We start from the raw sequence: 22,974 nt of genomic DNA on the forward strand, positions 1-22,974 counted from the left end.
ATTAAAAGAGAAGGGAAGCATAGCAGGGAGCGCCAGAAAGTTAGGCGAGCGGATGAGATTAGGAAGTTTGCGAGGATATGGTGGCCGTAACTGGTAAAGGACAGGGTTAGTTAGAGAGACATGGGAGAGGCCTTTGCCCTGCAGTGGGCGTAGTCAGGCTGATGATAATGATGATGATAATAATGATGCCAACGACGATATAAAGTTGCGCCATTATGAGATTGTTTCAGTTGCCTGGCGGAATATTTGCTTTTGCTTTGCCCTATCCTGACCGATGAGAATAGATTAGCTGAGAAAAGCGGGGCGGGGAATATCACGTATCTTAAGCCCTGACGCTATGAAGAGCTTGGTGGCCTGAAAGGCAGATTGGCTTGAAATCAAGTTTATAACGTCTGATTGTTGGGTTATCTTTCACTGAGAGCAATATCAGTGCGTTTTGATTTCTCCTGGAAAGATTTGATTATTACCATAAATTACAATTGTGTAACAATAGCGTGATTAAAGGAATAAAAGCCCTACAGCCCTCTTTTGAGCAAAACGCAACAGAAAGGAATGAAAATTTCACAATTTTACCTAGTTCAGTGCGCAGCTAGATATAAACAAACAAGTGCAGAAAGTTTCAAAGAGAATTGTACAGGGATAATGTTAAGATTGCTCGTGTTTTAAGGTACAGCAAAAAAGTGAGTTGCGAAAAAAAGAGCCACAAGAATAAGAATAAATACAAAGGCCATAAATTAATGTACAGGAGCGTTAAAATCCGCCACATTTTTCGCTCAGCTCCTCCTTAACCTTATTGTTCATTATTTTGGTCGTGTGGCATCGCACTTCTTTTTTCTTCTTTCTTGCCCTTTGCGGCATCTGTATACCTACAGGAAGACTTGCAGAGAGGCTATTGCGCACCTGCCTGTTCAGCTACGTTTGTGGAGCACTTGATTTGATCTCAATGTGCGCCAAAACGTCTGTTTTTTCAACCATTGTTGAAATGACACGTCATCAGAGAAGCCAAAATTCAGCGTTGGTGCCGTCATATAACCCTACAATGTGTTCCAAAACGCATTTCGTTGCTTTTCAGAACGTTTAATTATTGAATCAAACAAAACTAGACACATATCCGAGGAAAGTGTTAACCGTAAAATCTGATAAGTTAACAAGAAGCGTTTATTACTAAATGGAAACAAAAAAAAAGACACAGTTGTAAAGAGAAAGATAATGCAAGTAAAAACTGAGAAGGTGTAGTGAATCGACAAGTGGTTGGCGAAGAAAAAGGAACGAGCTTTATTAGCTGTTAGTAGTTTTATAGCCTCTTGGCTAGTGACGTCACCGGGACCACTGCCGATAACAGATGGCTTGGTCGGTGGGCCTCATAAGATAAGCACGGCACGTGTCAGTAGCGCATTCGGTTCACAACAATTCTTCCCCCTTAAGGAGCGAAGCGGTCCGGGGGCCGACGCTGCCGTTTTGACCTACGAGGTGCGTCAGCGCCGTCTGTTCCCTGTGCTTCGTTTGTACAGTCTTCGGCTTGCGCGTCTGGCGTCGTTTGACTGTCCGGTCCTGGTTGGGACCCACTCTCCCCACTGCCGTGACCTTGAGGCTGCGAGTCCACCGATGCTCTTGCGCTGTCCTCAGCCATTGATGCTTCCGTGGGTGCCTGGGACTTAACGTCAGCCCCTTCCACACTGGTCCTCCTGGTCTTTAGTTGGTCGAGGTGGCGGCGATGTTGCTCCCCATCTGCTGTCCTCACGGTTGTCATGCGTGAGCCCTCGGTGGACTCTACCACGCCTGGTTTCCATTTGTCGCCCACTCCGTAGTTCTTGAACCAGATTTCCTTGTGCAACGGTTTTCCGGTGTAGTATTCATCTGCAGAAGGAAAGGGTCGTGATACCACATTGTGTAATAAACAGCGTGGCTGATATCCGAGAAGCATGGAAGCCGGAGTCTTCCCGTTGGGAAGGGGAGTGCGCCGATAATGAGAAAGAATGTGGTCCAAGCGAGATTGCAAACTACCTCGCGTGTTTTTGTTTAACCCGTGCTTCACAGTCCGTACCGCCCTTTCCGCCAGACCGTTAGACTGTGGTTTGTAGGGAGCGGTCCGCATATGACTGATGCCATTGCGCTTCATATATGCCCTGAACTCCTCGCTAGTAAACTGCGGCCCGTTGTCCGTCACAAGGGTCCTCGGCAAGCCGAATCGGCTGAACATAGTCTGCAGTGCTTCAATTGTTTTTCCCGAGCTGGCTGTCTTCATTAGAGTGACCTCGATCCATTTGGTATGAGAATCTACCACAATCATCAGCATGTGGCCTTCCACAGGACCTGCAAAATCAACATGAATTCTAGACCACGGCTCCGCTGTTTCTGGCCAAGGCACGGGTTGTCGTGCAGGGGGCATGCTGCCCCATTCTATGCACGTTGGACATGCGCTAGCCAGCTTCTCAATGTCTTGATCGAGTCCTGGGTACCAGAATACAGAACGGGCCAATCTCTTCATAGCCGCTACTCCTTGATGAGCATCATGCAACATACGCAGCATTGGTAGCCGCGCACTCCTCGGAATTACCGCTCGATGGCCCCAGTACACAATTCCATGGCTGGACGTCAGTTCGTCCTTCCTGTGCATGTATGCGCGTAAAGGCTCCTGAGCAGGTTGCAAGTATCGTGGCCAGCCGTTCTGAATGTAATCGCGGACTTGTGCGAGTTGGCTATCGTCCGCAGTCATCGTAGCCAGATCGCTCGCCGACAGCGGACCGGAGTCTAAGTGATCGGTTAGCAGGACGTACTCACTAGCGTCCTCTTCTGCAGCCTTAGCGTCATGCGCCTGCCGTACAGGCAAACGGCTGAGGGTGTCCGCCGGAATTAACGCCTTCCCTGGCTTAAACTCTATCTTGTAGTTGTAGGCGCTTAGTAGGAGTGACCAACGCTGAATCCGTGCAGCGGCCATGGCTGGAACGGGCTTAACAGGGCTGAAAAGTCCGAGGAGGGGCCTGTGATCTGTGACGAGCGTGAACTGATTCCCGAGTAGATATTCCCGGAACTTTGTAACACCGAAGACCACAGCCAATGCCTCTCTTTCGATTTGCGCGTAATTCCGCTCAGCCGGTGACAGAGTTCGTGATCGGAACCCGATTGGTAGATCTTGCCCATTTACTCTGTGATATAGCACTGCGCCAACGCCACACGAGGATGCATCGGTTTCCAAGATAAGGGGCTTATTTGGATCGTAATGCACCAAAAAATTTGCCTCTTGTAGCAGCCGCTTGGTTAATCGGAAAGCGTTATCTTGTCTCACTCCCCACTGCCAGCGTGCGTTCTTTCTTAGCAGTTCATACAGCGGCTCCAAAACAGTAGCCAAATTTCCCAGAAATGCGTGGTAATAGGTTACGAAGCCCAAGAATGCTCGTAGTTCCGCAACACAGTTTGGCTTCGGCATCTTTGCTATCGCGGCCATGTTGTCTGTCTTAGGTAACAATCCGTCCGCACTTATACGATGTCCCAGAAATTCAACTTCTCGTTGCCTGAACTTACATTTATGCGGATGCAACTTGACACCGTGCTGCCGGAAACGTTCGAAAACTTGACGCAGCGTCTCCGAGTACCCTCGTTTCTCCGCGATTACCACATCGTCCAGGTAAACTTGAACGCCCGGAATGCCTTGCAGGATGCCTTCCATAAGTCTCTGAAAAATAGCAGGGGCGGAGGCCACACCAAAAGGAAGTCGATTAAAGCAAAACAGGCCTTTCTGAGTGTTTACGACCAAGAGCTTCCTGGTTTCCTCGTCGAGTGGCAACTGATTGTACGCATCTTTCAAGTCGATGGTGCTGAACACTTCACCCCCGTTTAGGTTAGCAAAAATATCCCGTATTTTTGGCAATGGGTACTTCTCTGTGACACATGCAGCATTCGCGGTGACTTTGAAATCGCCACACAATCGAATGGAGCCATTCTTCTTGATAACGGGAACGAGAGGCGTGGCCCAGTCCGCACTGTCGATAGGCGATAGAATGCCTTCGTTAACAAGCCGGTCTATTTCCTTAGACACTTGCTCTCGCATTGCATATGGCACAGAACGAGCTTTGCAGAATCGCGGCTGCGCATTTTCATGCAACCGCAAATGAACTGCGGGACCACCAATGCGTCCTAGGCCTGGTGTAAACAGATCGCTAAACTCTTCTAACAGCGCGCTAACCGAAGCTTGCTGTGGAAAATTCCTCTCACCCGTACTTGCCTCGCCGACAATGCTCAAGACAGCCCTTCCGTTGCGTTCAAATGCGCTGATAACGTCGCGTCCGCACAAGTTCGGACCGTCACACTGCAGCACGGTTAGCTTCGCTTCCAGAGTTTTACCCGAGTACGAGACAGGAAGCCGGAGCTCCCCCTTCACGGGAAGCTTGCCAAGAAAGCAGGACAACTGCAAAGACGTCTCGCGGAGCGCAGGCCAGGCGTGCCGATGCTTGCAGTATGTCCCCCACGTAATTATGGAGACCGGTGAACCGGTGTCTACTCGCATCTTCAGCGGAATTCCACTCCAGTCGAAGGTGCGAACCACGGGCTTGACCAAGTTAACAGATGCAGTGTACACATTTAGCAGACAAAGCTCGCTCTCGCTCTCTGAAGGATGCTCTTCGCAATGTGCCACTCCTGGTTGTTGCAGTACACACATCTTCGCTAGATGCCCTTTTCGTCGGCAGCGAAAACACTCCGCTCGGCGAAACTTGCATTTCGCTGCTCTGTGCCTAGTGCTACCGCAGCACGAGCAAACAACACCATCGCTCGGTCTAGGTGAAGTATGCAGGCGAGTCTTCTGGTAATGCGGTGGACCCTGCAGCTTGCTCTTCACAGCGTGAACGTTGCCTTGACCCTTTGTCTTATCCATGTGATCCACGCTGAGGGCTGCCATCTCTGCCGCTAAAGCAGCCTCCTCTGCTTCTTTGAGTGTCAGCGACGATTTTGACAAGAGTGCTCGCTGAACTCCAGCGTCACGCAGGCCGCAAACTAGTCTGTCTCGTAGCATCCTGTCCCTTGACTCACCGAAGTTGCAACCGCAGGCCGTCTTCCGAATTGCGACAATGAAGTCCTTCGTTGTTTCGTCAGGACGCTGATACCTGGTGAAGAACTTGTAAGACTCCGCTATTTCATTGCCCTGCGGCGAAAACTGCTCAGTCAGTAGCTCGACCAGATTCTCGTAGGTAAGCTCTTGAATCTTGGCCGGCGCGCAACGCCCCGTTATTCTGCCGACTGTTGCTGTACTTAAAGCTGCCGTTAGAAGCGCCCGTCGCTTCTTCGAATCATCGATTCCGTAGGCTTCAAAATAGGACTCCAGACGTACTTGGTATGCTTCCCAACTGTCGTCCACTTCGTCGAAACCCGGCGGTCCAACGTGGGCTGCCATGGAGCAACCAGTGCCCGGCGGTGGGCCGCTCGTCGCCACTGTAGTGAATCGACAAGTGGGTGGCGAAGAAGAAGGAACGAGCTTTATTAGCGGTTAGTAGTTTTATAGCCTCTTGGCTAGTGACGTCACCGGGACCACTGCCGATAACAGATGGCTTGGTCGGTGGGCCTCATAAGATAAGCACGGCACGTGTCAGTAGCGCATTCGGTTCACAAATCAGAAAAAATAAACAACAATGCAAATATTTGGTATTAATTTAGTAATCAAAGCTTTAGCGTTGTTTTGCGAGATTCGAAATTCAATTTTTGTCGCAGTTCGTTTCAGGAATAAATCGACTCGTTGAACGAAAGTTTGAAAGTTCAATTTTAATTAAAGCACTGCGTTTTAAAAGTGGCCTCGTGCCGTAAAAAAATTTCGGAATTGCAAGTAAACTTGTTTCCAGCAGCTCGCGGCCACAGCGTTCTGACGGAACAATGTGCAGGTTCTAAACCACAGCTACTACGGTATCAATTTCTGTCACGTATGTTTATTCCTAAAGCAACAGCAAGCGTCGGCTTTTCTTATTTCGCTCCACAGCAGTAATGCACAGCAACTACATGTTCCGTTAATATTGCTACGGGTCGACGCAGAGACGATGAGGCAGACGAAGTGAGAGGGCGCTTGGCGCGTGCTCGGGCTCTGAATCCTGCGCGGTGGCTTGTGTCTTGGCGTCCGGTGCGCCCTGTGCTTGTGTTGTGTTCAGTGTGACTGCACCAGTGTTCTGCGGGGTGTGAACGTCTCCTGCCAGGTAACATCTTGGTGGAGGTGAGGACTTTCCCCTTCCTCTCGTTCTGGCCTATTCCATCACGGAGCTTCGCAGCGGTCGCTACACCGGGACCGCTACAATGACGCAGCCCGGTGACTCGCCAAGTCCCACTGCCACTACATTCATGGTCATGGCTCATCCCCGTGACCCCGACATCTTCTCCGGTGCCTCAACTGAAAACGTCGACAGATGGATCTTGATGTATGAACGCGTCAGCGCCCATAACAGGTGGGACCCCACCGTCATGCTGGCCAACGTCATTTTCTATTTGTCTGGCACAGCGAGGCAATGGTACGAAACCCATGAAGACGATTTAACGAGTTGGGACACCTTTAAAGAAAAGCTTCGCGCTCTCTTCGGACCTCCGGATGCTTCGAAGCTCGCAGCCCAAAAACATCTCGACTCGCGTGCTCAGTCCACCTCTGAAAGTTACATCACGTATATTCAAGACGTCCTTGCCTTATGTCACCAGGTTGACAACTCCATGTCGGAATCGAAAAAGGTGGGCCACATCCTAAAAGGGATCGCGGACGACGCTTTTCATTTACTTCTCTGCAAAGGCAGTGATACCGTGGATGCCCTTATTAAGGAGTGCCGTCTCTTCGAGCAAGTAAAGAGCCGGCGCATTTTTCCACAATTTCAAAGACTTCCCCATACGGCCGCCACATCTTCGTGTGTTTTGCAGCAGCCGCCAACTAGCCCACCTCCAACTTCGCCTCTCAACATCAACGACACAGTCACCCGGATCGTTCGCCGCGAAATGGAGGCCTGTGCACCTGCGGCCCTCCAACCTACCATCCCCAGTCACCCCTTGCCCGATGTGTCCCTTATTCAAGCCGTCGTACGAGAGGAACTCGCAAATTTGAATCTCTCACCTGCCATCTGTTCCATCGGGAACTCTAGCGTCCGGCCACCAACCAGGAATGCTTACCGTCCCAGGGCTCCGAACTTTCGTCGCTACCGAAATCCAGCAGAGTGGCGCACGCCTGATGATCGCCCCATATGTTTCAACTGTTCCTGTGTCGGTCACATTTCCCGGCACTGCCGCAATAGATGGTTTCCGACTCCTCGCACCGAGCTCTCCTACGACAACCGTTCAGATATTCCCCGCCGTTTTCCGCCCCGACCACCTCATGACCAATCAGATTCGGCCAACGATCTCAACAGCTCCCGACCCCGTCGTTCTTCCCGCTCTCCATCTCCACGAGGCCGTCGCTTCCGATCCCCGCAGTCCCTTCGATCATCGGCTGCAGCCTCATACGACCGCTCTGACTTGGAAAACTAGCTGATGCAGCTCCCGGAGGTGACGCTGCATCCACGACCAGGCCCACAAATCCTCTACAGACCTCCCACTTGAACCAACTAGACGTTTGTGTTGATGGTGTTCCCGTGCGTGCGCTTGTCGACACTGGAGCGCATATCTCTGTCATGAGTGCACGACTTCGTCGTCGTTTACGTAAAGTTCTCACGCCAGCTCGGTCTCGAGTGCGTGTCGCGGACGGCGGAACAGTTAGTGTTGACGGACTCTGCACTGCACGCCTTAGTGTTGCTGGCCATGACCTTCCGGTGCAGTTCAATGTTTTGACCCCTTGTTCTCATGACCTCATCCTCGGCCTCGATTTCCTATCAGAACACTCCGCCCTGATAGACTGCTCGCACGGCATCCTCCACCTCGATCTCCCAGCCATCGATCCTGAACCCTTGCCTTCTCCCAGACTGTATTCGCCCGACCAAGTTTCTCTGCCCTCCCTAGCCGCCTTATTCGTTACCCTACGTCCTACCTCATCAGTCGCCGATGGTGACTACTTAGTCGCCCCTATTTCAGATGTCTTGCTGCACCGCAACGTTGCACTGCCCCATACTGTCGCTACAATCAGGGGAAACAGTGTGTCACTTCCGTTAATCAATTTCAGCTATTCAGCCCAAGTCCTTCCACCTGGCATATGCGTGGCAACGTTCTCACCTATTGGCTCCTGCCAAGTTGCCCCATTGGACACTACCCATGAATCAGCTCCTGCAGCCCCTGCTCACGATCCTACTTCGACTGACGCGATCATGGCAATGATGCCCACCGATTTGCTCCCTGCCCAATCTTGTCAGCTGCGTGCGCTTCTCGAGTCCTATTCCGACATCTTCGACCTCCATAACAGCGCCCTCGGCCAAGCTCTTACAGTTACGCACCGCATCGACACCGGCGATGCTCCTCCTATCCGCCGCCGACCATACCGGGTCTCCCATGCAGAACGACAGGTCATCCAGTCGGAAGTGGCAAAAATGCTGGAGAAGAACATCATTGAGCCCTCTCACAGTCCTTGGGCTTCACCCGTCGTCTTGGTCAAGAAGAAAGATGGCTCGTGGCGCTTTTGTGTGGATTACCGTCACTTGAATAAGATCACTAAAAAAGATGTCTATCCGCTTCCTCGAATTGACGATGCCTTAGACTGCCTCTACGGAGCCAAATTCTTCTCCTCCATAGACCTCCGATCTGGCTATTGGCAAATTGCTGTGGATGACCAGGACCGGGAGAAGACTGCGTTTGTTACTCCTGACGGCTTATATCAGTTTAAGGTTATGCCTTTCGGCTTATGTAACGCCCCAGCCACTTTCGAGCGCATGATGGACTCCTTGCTGCAAGGATTTAAGTGGTCCACTTGCCTGTGCTATTTAGACGATGTAATTGTGTTTTCGCCCTCGTTTTCGTCCCACATGGGCCACCTTTCACAAGTTCTTTCCCTCTTTCGCCATGCCGGGCTGCAGCTCAACTCTTCAAAATGCCGTTTCGCGCGTCGCCAGCTCAATATATTAGGCCATGTCGTCGATGCTACGGGGGTTCGTCCCGATCCAGACAAGATCCGAGCAGTAAAAGACTTCCCAGTACCCCGTTCGAGCAACGACGTCCGAAGTTTTTTGGGCCTTTGTTCTTACTTTCGTAGATTCATTCAAGATTTTGCCGACATTGCTCAGCCGCTCACCGATCTTCTTAAAAAGGATGTTAAAAAGGATGCATGCTACGGGTCGACGCAGAGACGATGAGGCAGACGAAGTGAGAGGGCGCTTCGCGCGTGCTCAACTAAGCACAAGTTGACGACCGCTTACCACCCCCAAACTAATGGCCTCACTGAGCGCCTCAATCGGACGCTCACCGACATGCTCGCTATGTACGTCTCCTCTGATCACCGAGACTGGGACGTCGCACTCCCATACGTTACATTTGCATATAACTCCTCCCGCCACGACACTGCCGGATACTCTCCGTTTTACCTCTTGTACGGCCGTGAGCCTCAACTGCCGCTTGATACATTGTATCGACCGTCTCCTCCCGCACATTCTGAATACGCCCGTGAAGCCATTGCCCATGCTGACCATGCTCGCCAAGTCGCCCGTTCCCGCTTGCAAGCCTCCCAAGCTTCTCAGCAAGAGCACTATAACCGCCGCCACCTGGACAGTGCCTTCTTGCCTGGGTCCCTTGTATTGCTCTGGGTGCCTTCTCGCCGTGTAGGGCTCTCGGAAAAGCTTCTTTCTCGATATGTGGGCCCGTATCGCGTGCTGCGCCAAGTCACAGCCGTCACATACGAGATTGAGCCTGCCTTCACCGAGTGCAATTCCCGTACTCCACCCTCCGATATTGTGCACGTGTCGCGCCTTAAGCCCTACCATCTACCCTCTTCTGACACTCGCTGAGCCGCACCGCGACGGTGCTTTCACGCCCGGGGGTCATGCTACGGGTCGACGCAGAGACGATGAGGCAGACGAAGTGAGAGGGCGCTTGGCGCGTGCTCGGGCTCTGAATCCTGCGCGGTGGCTTGTGTCTTGGCGTCCGGTGCGCCCTGTGCTTGTGTTGTGTTCAGTGTGACTGCACCAGTGTTCTGCGGGGTGTGAACGTCTCCTGCCACGTAACAATATCAAGACATGAACACGGGCGCTTCTGGAAAGCTACTGCCCTTTCCCCCTTTTCAGAACAATAGAGCGACATGGGAGCTTGTGGCCACTGTCTTAGAACGGTTGACACTCCGCACAGAGCGGCAAAGAGTCGAATGGGAACTAACCAGTAGATATACATTCAATGCTGCTTTGAAAAGTATAGTATTGTTCCACTACGAATTGTTCTCCCGGATTATGGATGGGAAACCTGCCTTTGAAAGAAAACTGCGCTAACTTAGGTCATGAAATGCGTATATGCTCCTATGCCTCTATTCCGAACGAGTTAACCTAGTTCACCAGAAACTGCCTTCAGTAACGTATGCTCCTATCGCCAGATTCAGGATGACTAGACTGGCAGTATCCTGTGCGTTTGCGGCCATCGTAACGTTGCAACTATGCACAGAAGTGATGTCGGGAGAAAGCAGGAGAGACAAACCGTATGAAGAAAGAGTTGCAAACTTCCGTCATCAGAATGTCAGAGAGGTGAGAGGAAGTTATTTTTATGGTTACCTTTGAAACTTTTTACTCAAGATGCCATGTTCTGCTTAAGCATTATTCTTACTGCAGGCAGTCAGCGCCAACACGACTTAGGGCGCATAGATTCCGCGTTCAGCCATTGCTCTATCTTTTGGACTCATGTAGTAGGGAAAAGCTCTGCAAGGTGGTTGAATGTTTTTAAAGATAGGCATTTTGAGTTCGGCATTGCAGTGTCAACGGTGCAGGACATTATAACCCAACTAAGACACGCAAACCAGCAGGATGGTTAACTAATATGGAATAGTTAACTTTTTAACTATTGCTGATAGGCTTCTCAATTATTGAGAGTCGTGTAGCCCACCATAAGTAATAACCATATCAAGTTTTCAGAATTTCGAAAACGCGGTTACCCACGGCGCTGTGGTCCAGCACATTTTGGCTACATCTCGCCAAAATACATTGGTTTTCGAGAAGATTGCAGGCAAACCAACCTCTCCATTGCATATAACTCGTCAAAATAGCCAAAATTTCTTGGGCCACAGGGGCGAGCTTAACCGCGTTTTCGAAATACTAAATCTGATGTGGGTATTAGTTACGGGGGGCTATACGCTTTTAAATATTAAGGTGTCTACCAGTAATAGTAAAAAGTTAACTATTCATTATTAGTTAAACAACCTGCTAGCTAGCACGTCTCAGTTGTATTACAATGTACTACACCTCTGGCAAAGCTATGCTGAAAAAAGCGCTGTTCTGAGAAAGCCCATTTTTAAAAATTGTACCAAGTCTTAGGTGAAACACTATGCATTTATAAATGACTACTCACTTACTATTACTTACTTAATGGAATTAAAGGTTAAATGTTACTTAAATGTTATTTAAATGACTACTTATTTACTATTGCAAAAATATTCAGCAAGCTTGGGTGAAAGGAATCTAAAACGAGCCACACTTCTAGCACTGTAAAGTGACCTTTCCCGCTAAGCTAGCACTACTTCACCCTTACGTAGCGCCAAATGTTATTGAAAGTCCATATGCGAGCGAAAATTCAGTTTTATTTCTTGTGTATTAGATTAAAGTAATACCTTTGGTCAATGAAAGTACCAAACTTGAACAATTCCAGCTAGGAATGTGGCTTAAGAGCCAAGAATTTCTAAAAAGCTTTTTTGGCTTCCTTTTTACATCTGAAGGTCGCCGATATCAGGGGAAAAGTTTACGTCATAAAGCAAAACTACCGTAAAGGTTCCGAGTCTCGGTGCCTATATTTCAAGCGCATGAACAGATACAGCAAGACGAAGTACAGATTCGAACTTGGATCGACGCCACCGTACTCCAAGATGTACCTGTAAGAGCACCACGCTTAATTTTTTGGACTATTAATATTCAATTATTAAATAATTTTTGTTAAACAAGAGCCAAAACCACACTCACAGTACCCATTCGCAAGTAACACAAATCTACGAATGTTCTAAACGGCTGCACACTGAGTGCTGTGTTAAATGACGGTTTTGGGCGTGTGAAAAAAGTTATTTGTTATTTGAGAACAGAAGCCGCCCAAGCAAAATACGCTGTCTTGTGTTATGAATTGAGGTTCTTGCGAAAGAGTGCTTGAATTCGTAGTCAGAATTCATCGGACAATATTTTGACATGGTTTTAATTATGGTTGGGTAAAAAAAGTGCGGAAGACAATTGTCAACACCTCAGAAAGATCACCTTATTATCACATTGATGGTTAAGCAAGAAGCTAGCACTCTGCGCAAAGTACTGAGTTTCTCAAGAAAGTAACTGCCATCTGTCGTTTCTTCTCGCGTTTGATATTGCATATCGACTTCTTTGTCGAAACGTCGCCGTGACGTTCAGGGTGAAGTTCAGTACAAGACTGGATATACTGAAAACCGGAAAGCATGACATGTACAACGCGGTGAAATACAAGTTTTTGCCAAGTAAGTGACACCTTATTCCCTGCACTCTATAATGATATCTTATGGAGTGCTGCGAATTCATTTGAATTCGTAACACAAAACGGCTGCGGTAATCTGATATTTTGAAAGTGCACTTTGCGGAAAAGTCCAACAGGTGTGTGCGAAAATTGTGCGTAATGGTCATGTAAGTTGAGGAACAATAATTAATAAGGACAGAGAACTGTGCGAGTTGGTAGGAGTGTGCGAGTTGAAACTGCGCGAAGAAACAAGGACACAGCGCCTGTGCCGTGTATTTTCTTCCGCTGTGTCCTCGTTTCTTTGCGCAGTTTAAAGCATGGACAAAAATTACGGGGAAATTCAAGAATGCAAGGGCTTTTGTTCAGCGAGACGCAAAGAAAATACTTGGAAATGAGTGCTTTGTTGGCGAAACTCCTTCACTGTGGTGCTATCTAGGCAGAAAAAATATCGAGTACATAAAATATATTTCTTTCTGTTCCTCCAGATGATCCATACAAGGTGCGAAAATTGATGTATGTCGATAAGAAAAGGACTTGTATGATCTTTGTTGATGACCGTGATTCAGAGCACGAAAAAGCAAGTAAGTACTGACCACGCCTGAGTAGTGATGCAGAGGAGAGAAAAGTACCTAGAATGCGTCTACATGCAAATCAAAAATTACTTTTTAATTCTGAGTCGAGTCTAACCACACTTAACAGCAACGCGACCAATATAAGCAGCCGCAAAAAATGTCTACGTCGAAGCCAATAGTGCCTGTACTTGTAGCTGATCATTGCCAACTTCTCGTTAGCATGGCACCGTTACATCTAAATGAGCACGACTAGCCTGCCTTCTTCACTTTCTGGCGCCTTTGGTTCCACTCTCTTACTGTAAGCCGAGACCTTGAATTGAAAACTCTACAGACCTTTCAGCGAGTGCCCAAGAGAACTGGAACGAATTTTATCAACATGTGCGGCAAAATAAAAGCATCAGTCAGCCGCTTTGTCGCTGGAGTCCTTCATGCTTCACCGGCTCACATTCTGACTTGGCAAAATAGGCAAGGCGGGCGACGCCTGAAGTTTAAATATGAAATGGTGACGGAAGAATCAGAATAGACCTCTTCGCTCTGGGAACATTCGCATGCTTATTACCAGCAGCGGGATGAGCATAGACGCGGAAAGCGGGTTGAACTTTCTTGTGGTTGAATCGGGGCTAATATTTTACGGTGGAAACTCGTAATCGCGGCCAAACAGAATACTACACCGGTTGTTTCAGGGAAGACTGCCACAAATTTTCGAAAGCAGACTCTTTGAGGTATCAAGGCGCCTTTGCGGCAAAATAATATCTGCGTTGGCGGACTTGAATAGCGGGTGAAGAAAGTTACCTAGTTATCCGCTTAAATAATTTTTGATAATTAACTTTTAAATATCACAGTTAGGCACCTGGTTGCAAGTAGAGATTTGTAGCCGGTCGCTAGGAACAGCAATATCAGATTTTATATTTTACAAAACGCGATTTCCTTCGGTTCTGTGGCTCGATAAATTTTCGTTTGGTTTGGTTTATGGGGTTTAACGTCCCAAAGCGACTCAGGCTATGAGAGACGCCGTAGTGGAGGGCTCCGGAAATTTCGACCACCCGGGGTTCTTTAGCGTGCCCTGACATCGCACAGTACACGGGCCTCTAGAATTTCTCCTCCAAAGAAATTCAACCGCCGCGGCCGGGATCGAACGTGGGGGTTGAATTTCTTTGGAGGAGAAATTCTAGGTAATTTCTTCTAGTATGTGCACTGGAGAAGTATATATGGCTGCGTGTTTTTAAAACGCATGCATTTTAACAAAATGCAGCGAAACAATGTAGCGCCCCTGGGGCGAGGAAAATTGCGCTTTGGAAACCCTAAACCAGATATGTCCGTTAATAACAGCTGACTACAAATCTCGGATCGAAACTAGGTGGATAAGTGGCATACTTAACAAAATTACCACAAATTTGTTAACTGCGCGACTTGTTAACACTTTATTCAAACGTTTTCTGATGTCTGCCGACGCTGGTATTCTTCTGCCGCAGAAGTGCTGTTCATGCCTTTAAAAGTCTATTTTTAAAAATTGCTTGCGGGCTACCTTGAAAGGCGTGCTATATCTGGGAAGATTTCGAAGGTACTGAGATCTTGGCAGTGAAGAATTTTGAACCATAGCTGGAGACAGAAAAAGCAAATTGAAACTTGCAGGTGGGTGTTCATAAGCTGGCAATGTTCCGTGGGAAACACTAGGCGGTGGCGCCTGCCCCTTAGCTCGCTACTCTCGATGTAAATAAGCTAATGACGCAAGAAGTGTGGCCGCCGAAATGTGTGATTACACACCTAAGAACTTACGGTACTAAAGTGCACGCTGCAATGCAGAAGTTTCCTTGGCGCCAACCATTTTTCGACTATCACCAGTGCGATTGGTAATCATTAGCTACGTACCGGCCGCGGTAGGCACTGGCGTTCAGCTGCGGACCCATGGTAAAAGGTTCTAGTATGGGCTGGGAGCCGATTTTGATGGCGGCAAAATGCAAAAACTTCTGTGTGTTGTGCAATGTCAGAGCAAGTTAAACTAGCTTAGCTTGTCTAAATTATTGCGAAACCTCTTACATCGAAGCCTATGCGTCGCTTCTAGACGTTTGGCCTCATAATGAAAAAGAAAACAGAAACAATTATCGCCTGTATTATTGTCCACGAGCGTAAAAGAGAGGCGCAGCACTTTTTGAGTCCCAGGCACAGGTAGAGGAAGTTTATGTGTTTTACTGAATAATATATATACATAGATATCGACTGTAAGGCAAATTCAGGCTATTTAATGCCCCGAGGTCCAGATTTCACCATAGAAAGTCTACCTTTCGTCTACAATGAAATATCGCAACACTTATGATATTACCGCCGCTACACCTCGGATAGAAATAAGGATAAGGCAGAATATGAGAACGCAAAAGGGTAGTATTTAGTGCTGCAGTTGCTTTTGGTCCTTCATATGATCTAACAAGTAATAATTATGCCTGTGCTAGATCCTGAACTGGTTTGCAACAGAACTATGTTACTACAAAAAAAAATACAGAGATAATAGAGTTTCTTTTTGTTCACAAAATCATCAATAGAAAATCGAATATTCACCAAAGTAACTGTTGCTCCAATCTGTAGAGGGTGTCACCGTTCTTCCCATCATTTCCTTCCTCGCAAAACAAGCGCAAGGAGCTTTCTCAGAACTTTTATCTTTTTTTTTTGTCGAGCTCTTCCGCTCTCCCACTCTTGTTATAAAGCTTGTTGGGCTCATTGGTGAATAAACTGAAAGGTGGGAACCAGTGCTAAAAACGAGAGAGGGTGATATGTACCGCGCGAAGAAGTTGGCATAGACAGCGCGTGCCCGGGTCACCTTCTCCAAGTCCTCGTTTTTTTGCGCTGTTTCCTACCTTTTAAGTAAATCTTCCTTCTCTATCCACCTCATAAATCATAAGGAAAAAAAGATTTGCACTGACCATTAGCTTCAATCTGCGCTGGTTGCATTACTTTGCACAGTCAGAAACGATAAGAGGCGTCACCCATCACGAAAATGGTGGTGTCGCCCTCATTAGTTTGCTGAAACTTTCCATGGCACGTACGATTACCGTACAACCTTAATTAGAGTAGTAATACATCGTTTTCTTCCTGCTTCTTTTTAGTGTACCAGTCTTAATACCTGTATAGCGTATAGTTTGAAATTCGTGTAATGTGGACATCTAGAACTGCGCCTTCCGCATCGCTAATTTATACTTGAAATGCCCTGAGTGTTTCGAAGCGTACAATGTACCAAACTGCATACAACTGGACTGCTATGTAGGCTGTTCGAGATCTGGGTTATCAGGCAAGGTTATCAGGCAAAGCAGCGTGAGGTCGAATGTTATCGCGGTGACTCATTGGGCGTAATATACTTTTTTGACTTTCTTCCAGGGTGCCAGCTTATGCGGCCTGCGCGCTACGCAAACGAACGCTTGCCTGAACAGTGCAAGCGTGTCTACAACCAGAACTGCCATGGAAAGAGTATCAAACTTTATCGACCATGGTGCAGGTCTCTTCCGGAAAGATGGTACACTGTTTACAAGAAGAGAAAAAGCGCAGCTGCTAGGGCTAAGAATAATTAACGAAGTATTGACTGTCAAAGTTCAACAAAGTGCAACTTGGCATGGCGGCTGCCGCGATTAAAAAAGGTTTTCTTTCAACTACAATTTAGAACAGTTGGAAATTTCTCTAAAGAAAGGCCAGTTTTGAATTCATGATGCACCATAGGAAAAGACGAATCGTTGCAGCACGAGTAACACAAGCTGGCACAAATAAATGCAAATATTTGACACAAAACCTTAACCGCGCATGTATGCGAAGTGCCAGAACTTTTGCTGTTTCAGCACTGTATACAAACCAATGTGATTTATATCGTGTCGGGCACTGTTTTCATTACATTTGGCCATTCTGTAGCAAAACTTTCATTCGCATAAGATTGTGCTCGAAATAAACATGGATAGCAAGAAGCGGAGAGAAATAGAGAAGTGCAAACGCCAAGGGCCTGGGATTTACAGCAATGCACATGTACTTTTCTGCTCTTTATTTGATTGTTTGTATATTGCAATACATTAAGAGTGAACCTAATGCTTAATATAACAGCGCAAAAGCGACTGCAGTACAAAGATGGTCAGAGCCTTAAAGATCCATGTGGACAGGAAAAAAAAAAAGCTCAGCTTCACTTTTAAAGTGCCAAACCATGGAGAAAGGCACTTCTCGGAAATTGGCATTGGGTTAAAAAATTTAGCATACCGGCTTGCGCGTTCGCTCTAACCCTAAAAAATGGGGATGTGTCTCCTATCGCGCCACTTTAAAAATTCAGAGCACAGCCTCCGTATTGCGTTAGAGCTCAGCCCTGGCTAAATAATGTCCCCATTTAGTCGCTGAAAGCGCCCAAAAAAGACTTCAAAGTCAATTGCCGTGAACTGTAACGTTGTCTGTACGTAAGGCTTGCTGAAGTAGCTAGTTCTCTGTGTCACGTACTGGAAAATACGCCTTGCATCCTCGAAAAGTTTATGTGGTCTCCAGCGCTTATATATTGGGACTCACTGGCAAGTATCCTAACCAATGGGGATGAAAATTACACTTTGCAACTCGTTATTTCAGCACCTCTGAAAGTGCGTCATACTTCTGCCACTGCTAAAAAACAGTATCGACAATTTAAACCAGCCCAATTCTTTCTGCTGCGCACTTAGTCAGAGGTACGTCTAGAAATTGTTACTTTTGGACACAGTGTTGTGCAAACTCTGATCTTCATGCGATTGCAGGATGAGGGCCATAATTATAAACGCCGTGCAGAAGTGAAGCCTGCAGGCGCTGTTATTTCTGTATTTGCTCGGGATGAGCAACCTGGGTTTTCCTATCCCCACCTGTGGTTGTGTTCAAAAAACCTCCTGCTAGTGCAGCGGTGCATGACAACTGCTGCGACAATGCACCGGCAGTAGTATCACAACTCGTTGCAATCTAACAGTGTTATAAATTTTGCGTTGTTTCGTATCCAAAACTGGAATACAATAAGAATTGAGGAAGATTGGGGAGTTAAAGGCAAATAGGAATGAATTGGAATAGAATAGCAACTGAGAAAATAATCAGAACTAGAAAACATTTTTTCACCTTCTTCACCTTCTTCCCATATGCACAGCTTATCTTTACAAACTTTAGAACATAGGAGCACATGTGAACGCATCATTATGGTGCACAAGATCGTTCACACGTCATCTGGCATTCAGGCACCCTTCACATTTGTGTCCTCAAGCGCACGTGCAACCCGACGGAACCACCCATTAAATATTGTTCCCTTCAAACCACATATAGATTGTTTTAAATTTTCTTTTTTCCCTCTAACTGTTGAAATTTGGAATGGTTTAGGTTTATGGTTTATTCGGGTTTAACGTCCCAAAGCGACTGAGGTTATGAGAGACGCCGTAGTGAAGGGCTCCGGAAATTTCGACCACCTGGGGTTCTTTAACGTGCACTGACATCGCACAGTACACGGGCCTCTAGAATTTCGCCTTCAAGAAATTCAGCCACAGCGGCCGGGATCGAACCCGCGTCTTTCGGGTCAGCAGCCGAGCGCCGTAACCACTGAGCCACCGCGGCGGGGCAAAATTTGGAATGGATTCGACGGCTCAATTCGTTTATTGCCAATTGAAGAGTTTGTTGTTCAGTTGCCTGACAATTTGACCTGTTGATCTGTTTTTAATACTTCTGTATTATCTATTTCTATGCTACCCACGTTATTTGTTTTTACTACTGTATTTACCCACTCCTGCTATGTCTCTCCTCAGAGACAGCACTATTTGTAAATAAATAAATGATAAATAATAAAGAAATAAAAATGATACTGTCGCATTTCTTCCTTATCAAAACAGGTGATATCCACTACATTTTTTCTTCACGCAATGCCATCTGTAGGTAGGGCCGCACGGCACGGAAATGTTTCGCCCGAAGAGTGTTTGTACGGGCTTTCGTTGACAATACATTTTTACCTTAGCGCTCAACGAATCAAGAACAGCCTGTGTGGGCGAGCACTCTACAGATATCCAGTAAGGAACAAAGACAATCCTTTCGATACGAAAAGCCAAAGCCAAACAATATGCACCCTGCACACTTAGCACAGCGCTTCCAGACTAGTAGCGTCGGAGAAACAGTGACTGCTCACTTTTTTTCGTTTCCCAGTTCTATTGTGCATTGTATTCTATGCCCGTGTGAAAAGGACAGCTCTCTGCAAGAACGAACGCGTCTGGTCTTTTAGACTTTTAGTCTGCACTGTTGGCGAGAAAATTGGATAAAATGCGAAAACATATTCTTTTTATTTATGAAATTTTAGTATGGGTGACGTCACATGGATAGGCCCATTTAATTTTGTGACAGCCTTTTTAGGAAGAGAGATCAAGGGATGTTGAAGCATTGGTATTTGCAGCTGTTTATACGTAGATGCAAACGTATTTGTAGATAACGCATTGGAAGTGGCGCAAGATATCTAATGCATCCCTCTATCACATTTTTGGCACAAGACAGACTTCAGAGTATTGTGCGTCCTCTTTCATTGCGCGCATGTAGTTTACGCACAAAAAAGGAGTTTTGTACAGCCGCCACTTCGAACCCCACAATTAAAATTTCTGTTTACATTAAGGGCAGAATAACAAGCGCTAGATTGTTCGCCAAACATATAGAGCAACGAACACGTCTTGCTTAACTGCGTAGCGATCCGTTTATTTCTAGGGATGGTCACAAAGCGGGGTTTCCGGTTTAAGAATTCTTTGGGCAAGGACTTTTGGAAATTGTAGCGCAGCACTTTTGCGGACATCTTGCGAAGAGAATTCACACCCTCTTCGACTCGTCCCACGTTTGTTGTTCTTTCATCGAAGCCTTTCATCGAAACAGGAGATAAAAGGCTTAGCGAAATTCACCACATCATCATTTTAGGCCTTTAAAAACCTTTTACGGTGTGGCGTTGAAACCACCCGCCGATCCCGATGAGGACGAAGATAACATGAGGCGCAAGGCTGAGTTTGCGTGCACTTCATGGCCACATGATTTGGTGGTGAGAGTATGCTCCACGCGACGCCGACGCAGATAGCGTGAGGCAAGTGATACGGACACCACGGCCGCGACGACTGCGAGAAGCAGTGGAATGGAGCTAAGGCAGTTACGGCTGAATAAAAAAAAACACAAATTGTTATAAGGTACTTAGGGTAGTTCCAGAGTTTCGCAAACCAAATTCAACATAATTTTTGTTCATGCATTGCAAAAGAAAGTATATTAGATTTTAGAATGAATCTAATTACGCAGCATTTTTTCTTGATAACTCGGAGAAGTCAGAACTAATAGAACGTGCTTCTTTGCACACGATGGAAACGTTATGCCTGACTTTCGGCAAGTCAGTCCCACAGATAGATTGCTCGATGTTCCTAAATTTCATGAATGAGGTATAAATTTAAATTCATACGCCAGTTCGCGCGCTTCCCTGCAGTGTTTTACTGTAACCGATAAAGAACCTTTGCAGCAACAAATCCATCATACCGAGGTCCTTGTCCTGATTACAACGACGGACCCAATATTTGTACGACAGAAAAGTGCAATCCCTTTGGTTTACTGCTTCTCCCACAAGACCGCAAAGTAAAAAGTGATTGCTGCGTTTGTCCTGTTGTTTTGAAAAGAAAAAATATCAGATGGTTTGTACTGAGCAATCGTTATCAATTAAATTTTTTTCGACGCGTTCATCTGCTGAGCCAGATTATATGCCAGATGGGATTAGAGGTACGTGACAATACATACGAAACGTACGAACACAATAAAAATACATTTTGGGCAGAATGAAGCAATTAACCAAATCAACCAGGCTTGAGGTTATCTGCAAACGCAATTCTTGAGGCTACTTTTAAAGTGTATGAATATTGATGTGATTTGGAACTTAAACAATGGGAACGATTATTATTTCATCGTAAAAAATGGCAGCCTATGCCCTGTTTTAAGCGCTTTTCACTTGTTTCGACAAAAGCACCAGAGATCTTTGGCCTTATCCTATTAATGACCCACTAACCTGTTCTGAGGTATCATCAGCGCTATAGTAAACAAAGAACGGGTAATCTAAAGGGACAACATCAGCGTGACAATACCTGCTCTCCAACATTGCTTTTTTGTCGAGCATGCTACTTTGTTCGTGCTTGTAGTTGCTGATTTCCTAAGTTCTCCAGAGAGAATACGGTACTCCTCGGAATGCCGGTTAAAAACCACTAGAAAAAGCCTGAAATGTTTTAAGAAAATGAAGTGAAAAATAATAACGTGGTCCACTTCGACGGTCCTAATGTTAACATTCATCTCCGTTGCTATAAGGCCTCCGTGAAAAGTGAGCAGTTATTATGTTCAATTTGTGCACATCCAAAACCGCATTCACGTCATTGGATCCAAAACATTGCATTATCTAATTCTCAGCGTTTGACTGTCGAACACCGCAAACAAATAAATTGCCAGTATGGAAACGTCATGTCTTTGACCTCCAGTACCCTAGAAAGGAAAATTCGACACTCCGATCATAGTCTCATAGACACCGACGCTTAGAGGCGTACTCGCAACCTGCAACCTTCTTCACACTCGACTGGATTGGGGCAGGAAACGCGCTCTTCAAAGCTTCTTGATGCGCTGCCACAATTGCAGGAAGGGGTGATCACGATGCGAGTCGCATGAATTCGGGAGTGAACATTGTGCATCCAAGGTGCGTTGAGGAAATAGGGGTAGCAGCTTCGAGAAAGCCGTGTTCATAGGCTGATGGAATGCAGTTTTTAGATCGGTTTGTGTTTGGTCCACTGGCCCAGTTTCCGGAAGAAATGCCACTGTTTCAGTCACTTGATTTTTGGTGCGAAGAATACGTATCCAAGCTGCTGTGGGAGGCGCTGGGCATGTGCATGCGTGAGGGCGGAAAGTAGACTCAAAGCTATCTTCCATCAGATTATGTACGTGGCCTTCGTGACGCCCGAAAGTCCGTCCAGCAGAACTCTCGCTTTATAAACCGCTGCTCTCTTGAGAAATTATGCGTATTATTCTGGCTTTTTTGTATCTCGCAATTTTAATTTCCCTCAAAGAATGTGGCTTCCCCCCGTGTAGGGTAGCAAACCGATTATTATTTCGGTTAACCTCCCTGCCTTTCCTCTTCTATATCCTCCTCCTCCTCCTCCTCCTTAATTTCCCTCACCACATAGGGTACGCATCGTGGTTTTATTGTTTAATTCACTGTGGCCTTGATCGAATGCCACAGATCATGATCGAAGTGGAAACCTCAGCTGTCATGCAGGCATTGCGGAATCAGGGTGTAGAAGAGTGTTATGTGAAAATATTGGAAGATATTTAGAACGATTGCACAGCTACTATAGTTCTCCATAAAGGCAGCAATAAAATTCCAATACGGAAAGGTGTCAGGCAGGGAGACACGATCTCGCCAATGCTCTTCACTTCCTGCTTACAGGAGGTATTCCAGGGACTGGAATGGGAACAATTGGGGATAAGAGCTAATGGAGAATGCCCAAGTAATTTGCGATTCGCTGATGACATTGCCTTGCTAAGCCACTCAGGACAAGAACTGCAGAGCATGATCAATCAGTTAGACAGGCAGAGCAGAACGGTGGGGCTAAGGATTAACATGCAGAAAACCAAAGTATTGTTCAACAGCCTAGCAAGGGAACAGCAGTTCGCAATTGGTAGCGAGGTGCTGGAAGTAGTAACAGAATATGTCTACTTAGGGCAGGTAGTGACCGAAGATCCGGATCGTGAGAGGGAAATAACTAGAAGAATAAGAATGGGGCGGAGCGCATATGGCAGGTTCTCTCAGATCATGAATGGTAGCTCACCAATATCCCTGAAGAGAAAAATATACAACAGCTGTATCCTACCGGTACTCACCTATGGG

General features: G+C 46.7%; 2 protein-coding genes across 2 annotated transcripts; one reads left to right on the top strand and one right to left on the bottom strand.

Moving 5' to 3' along the window:
- Positions 1–1,307: 1,307 nt before the first annotated feature.
- On the bottom strand, positions 1,308–5,386 carry LOC149329947 (uncharacterized). The gene is made up of 4 exons (XM_089559326.1): positions 4,757–5,386; positions 3,614–3,673; positions 2,782–3,205; positions 1,308–1,857 (listed from the first exon to the last, which is right to left on the bottom strand). The coding sequence occupies exons 1-4, from the start codon at positions 5,384–5,386 to the stop codon at positions 1,421–1,423; spliced, it is 1,551 nt and encodes a 516-aa protein (XP_089415452.1). The 3' UTR covers positions 1,308–1,420.
- Positions 5,387–10,095: 4,709 nt separating this feature from the next.
- LOC149329948 (uncharacterized) lies at positions 10,096–16,694 on the top strand. The gene is made up of 5 exons (XM_089559690.1): positions 10,096–10,595; positions 11,777–11,931; positions 12,447–12,529; positions 13,011–13,106; positions 16,464–16,694. Exons 1-5 carry the CDS (start codon positions 10,368–10,370, stop codon positions 16,652–16,654), a joined length of 753 nt encoding a protein of 250 aa, XP_089415816.1. The 5' UTR covers positions 10,096–10,367; the 3' UTR covers positions 16,655–16,694.
- The last annotated feature ends 6,280 nt before the right edge of the window (positions 16,695–22,974 follow it).

Source organism: Amblyomma mixtum, chromosome 9 (assembly GCF_055824585.1).
Source record: "Amblyomma mixtum isolate Tamu chromosome 9, ASM5582458v1, whole genome shotgun sequence".
NCBI classification, from domain to species: domain Eukaryota; kingdom Metazoa; phylum Arthropoda; class Arachnida; order Ixodida; family Ixodidae; genus Amblyomma; species Amblyomma mixtum.

Excerpts from the sequence above, each read along its gene's own strand:
- LOC149329947 (XM_089559326.1), bottom strand. The coding sequence starts at position 5,386 with ATGGCAGCCCACGTTGGACCGCCGGGTTTCGACGAAGTGGACGACAGT. Across the intron at positions 3,674-4,756 it reads CTAGACCGAGCGATGGTGTT|AGACTTATGGAAGGCATCCT; the intron begins GTTTGCTCGTGC and ends GCTATTTTTCAG. Across the intron at positions 3,206-3,613 it reads AAGTTTACCTGGACGATGTG|CCCCTTATCTTGGAAACCGA; the intron begins GTAATCGCGGAG and ends GATCCAAATAAG.
- LOC149329948 (XM_089559690.1), top strand. The coding sequence starts at position 10,368 with ATGCTCCTATGCCTCTATTCCGAACGAGTTAACCTAGTTCACCAGAAA. Across the intron at positions 10,596-11,776 it reads GTCATCAGAATGTCAGAGAG|GTCGCCGATATCAGGGGAAA; the intron begins GTGAGAGGAAGT and ends TTACATCTGAAG. Across the intron at positions 11,932-12,446 it reads CCGTACTCCAAGATGTACCT|GGTGAAGTTCAGTACAAGAC; the intron begins GTAAGAGCACCA and ends CGTGACGTTCAG.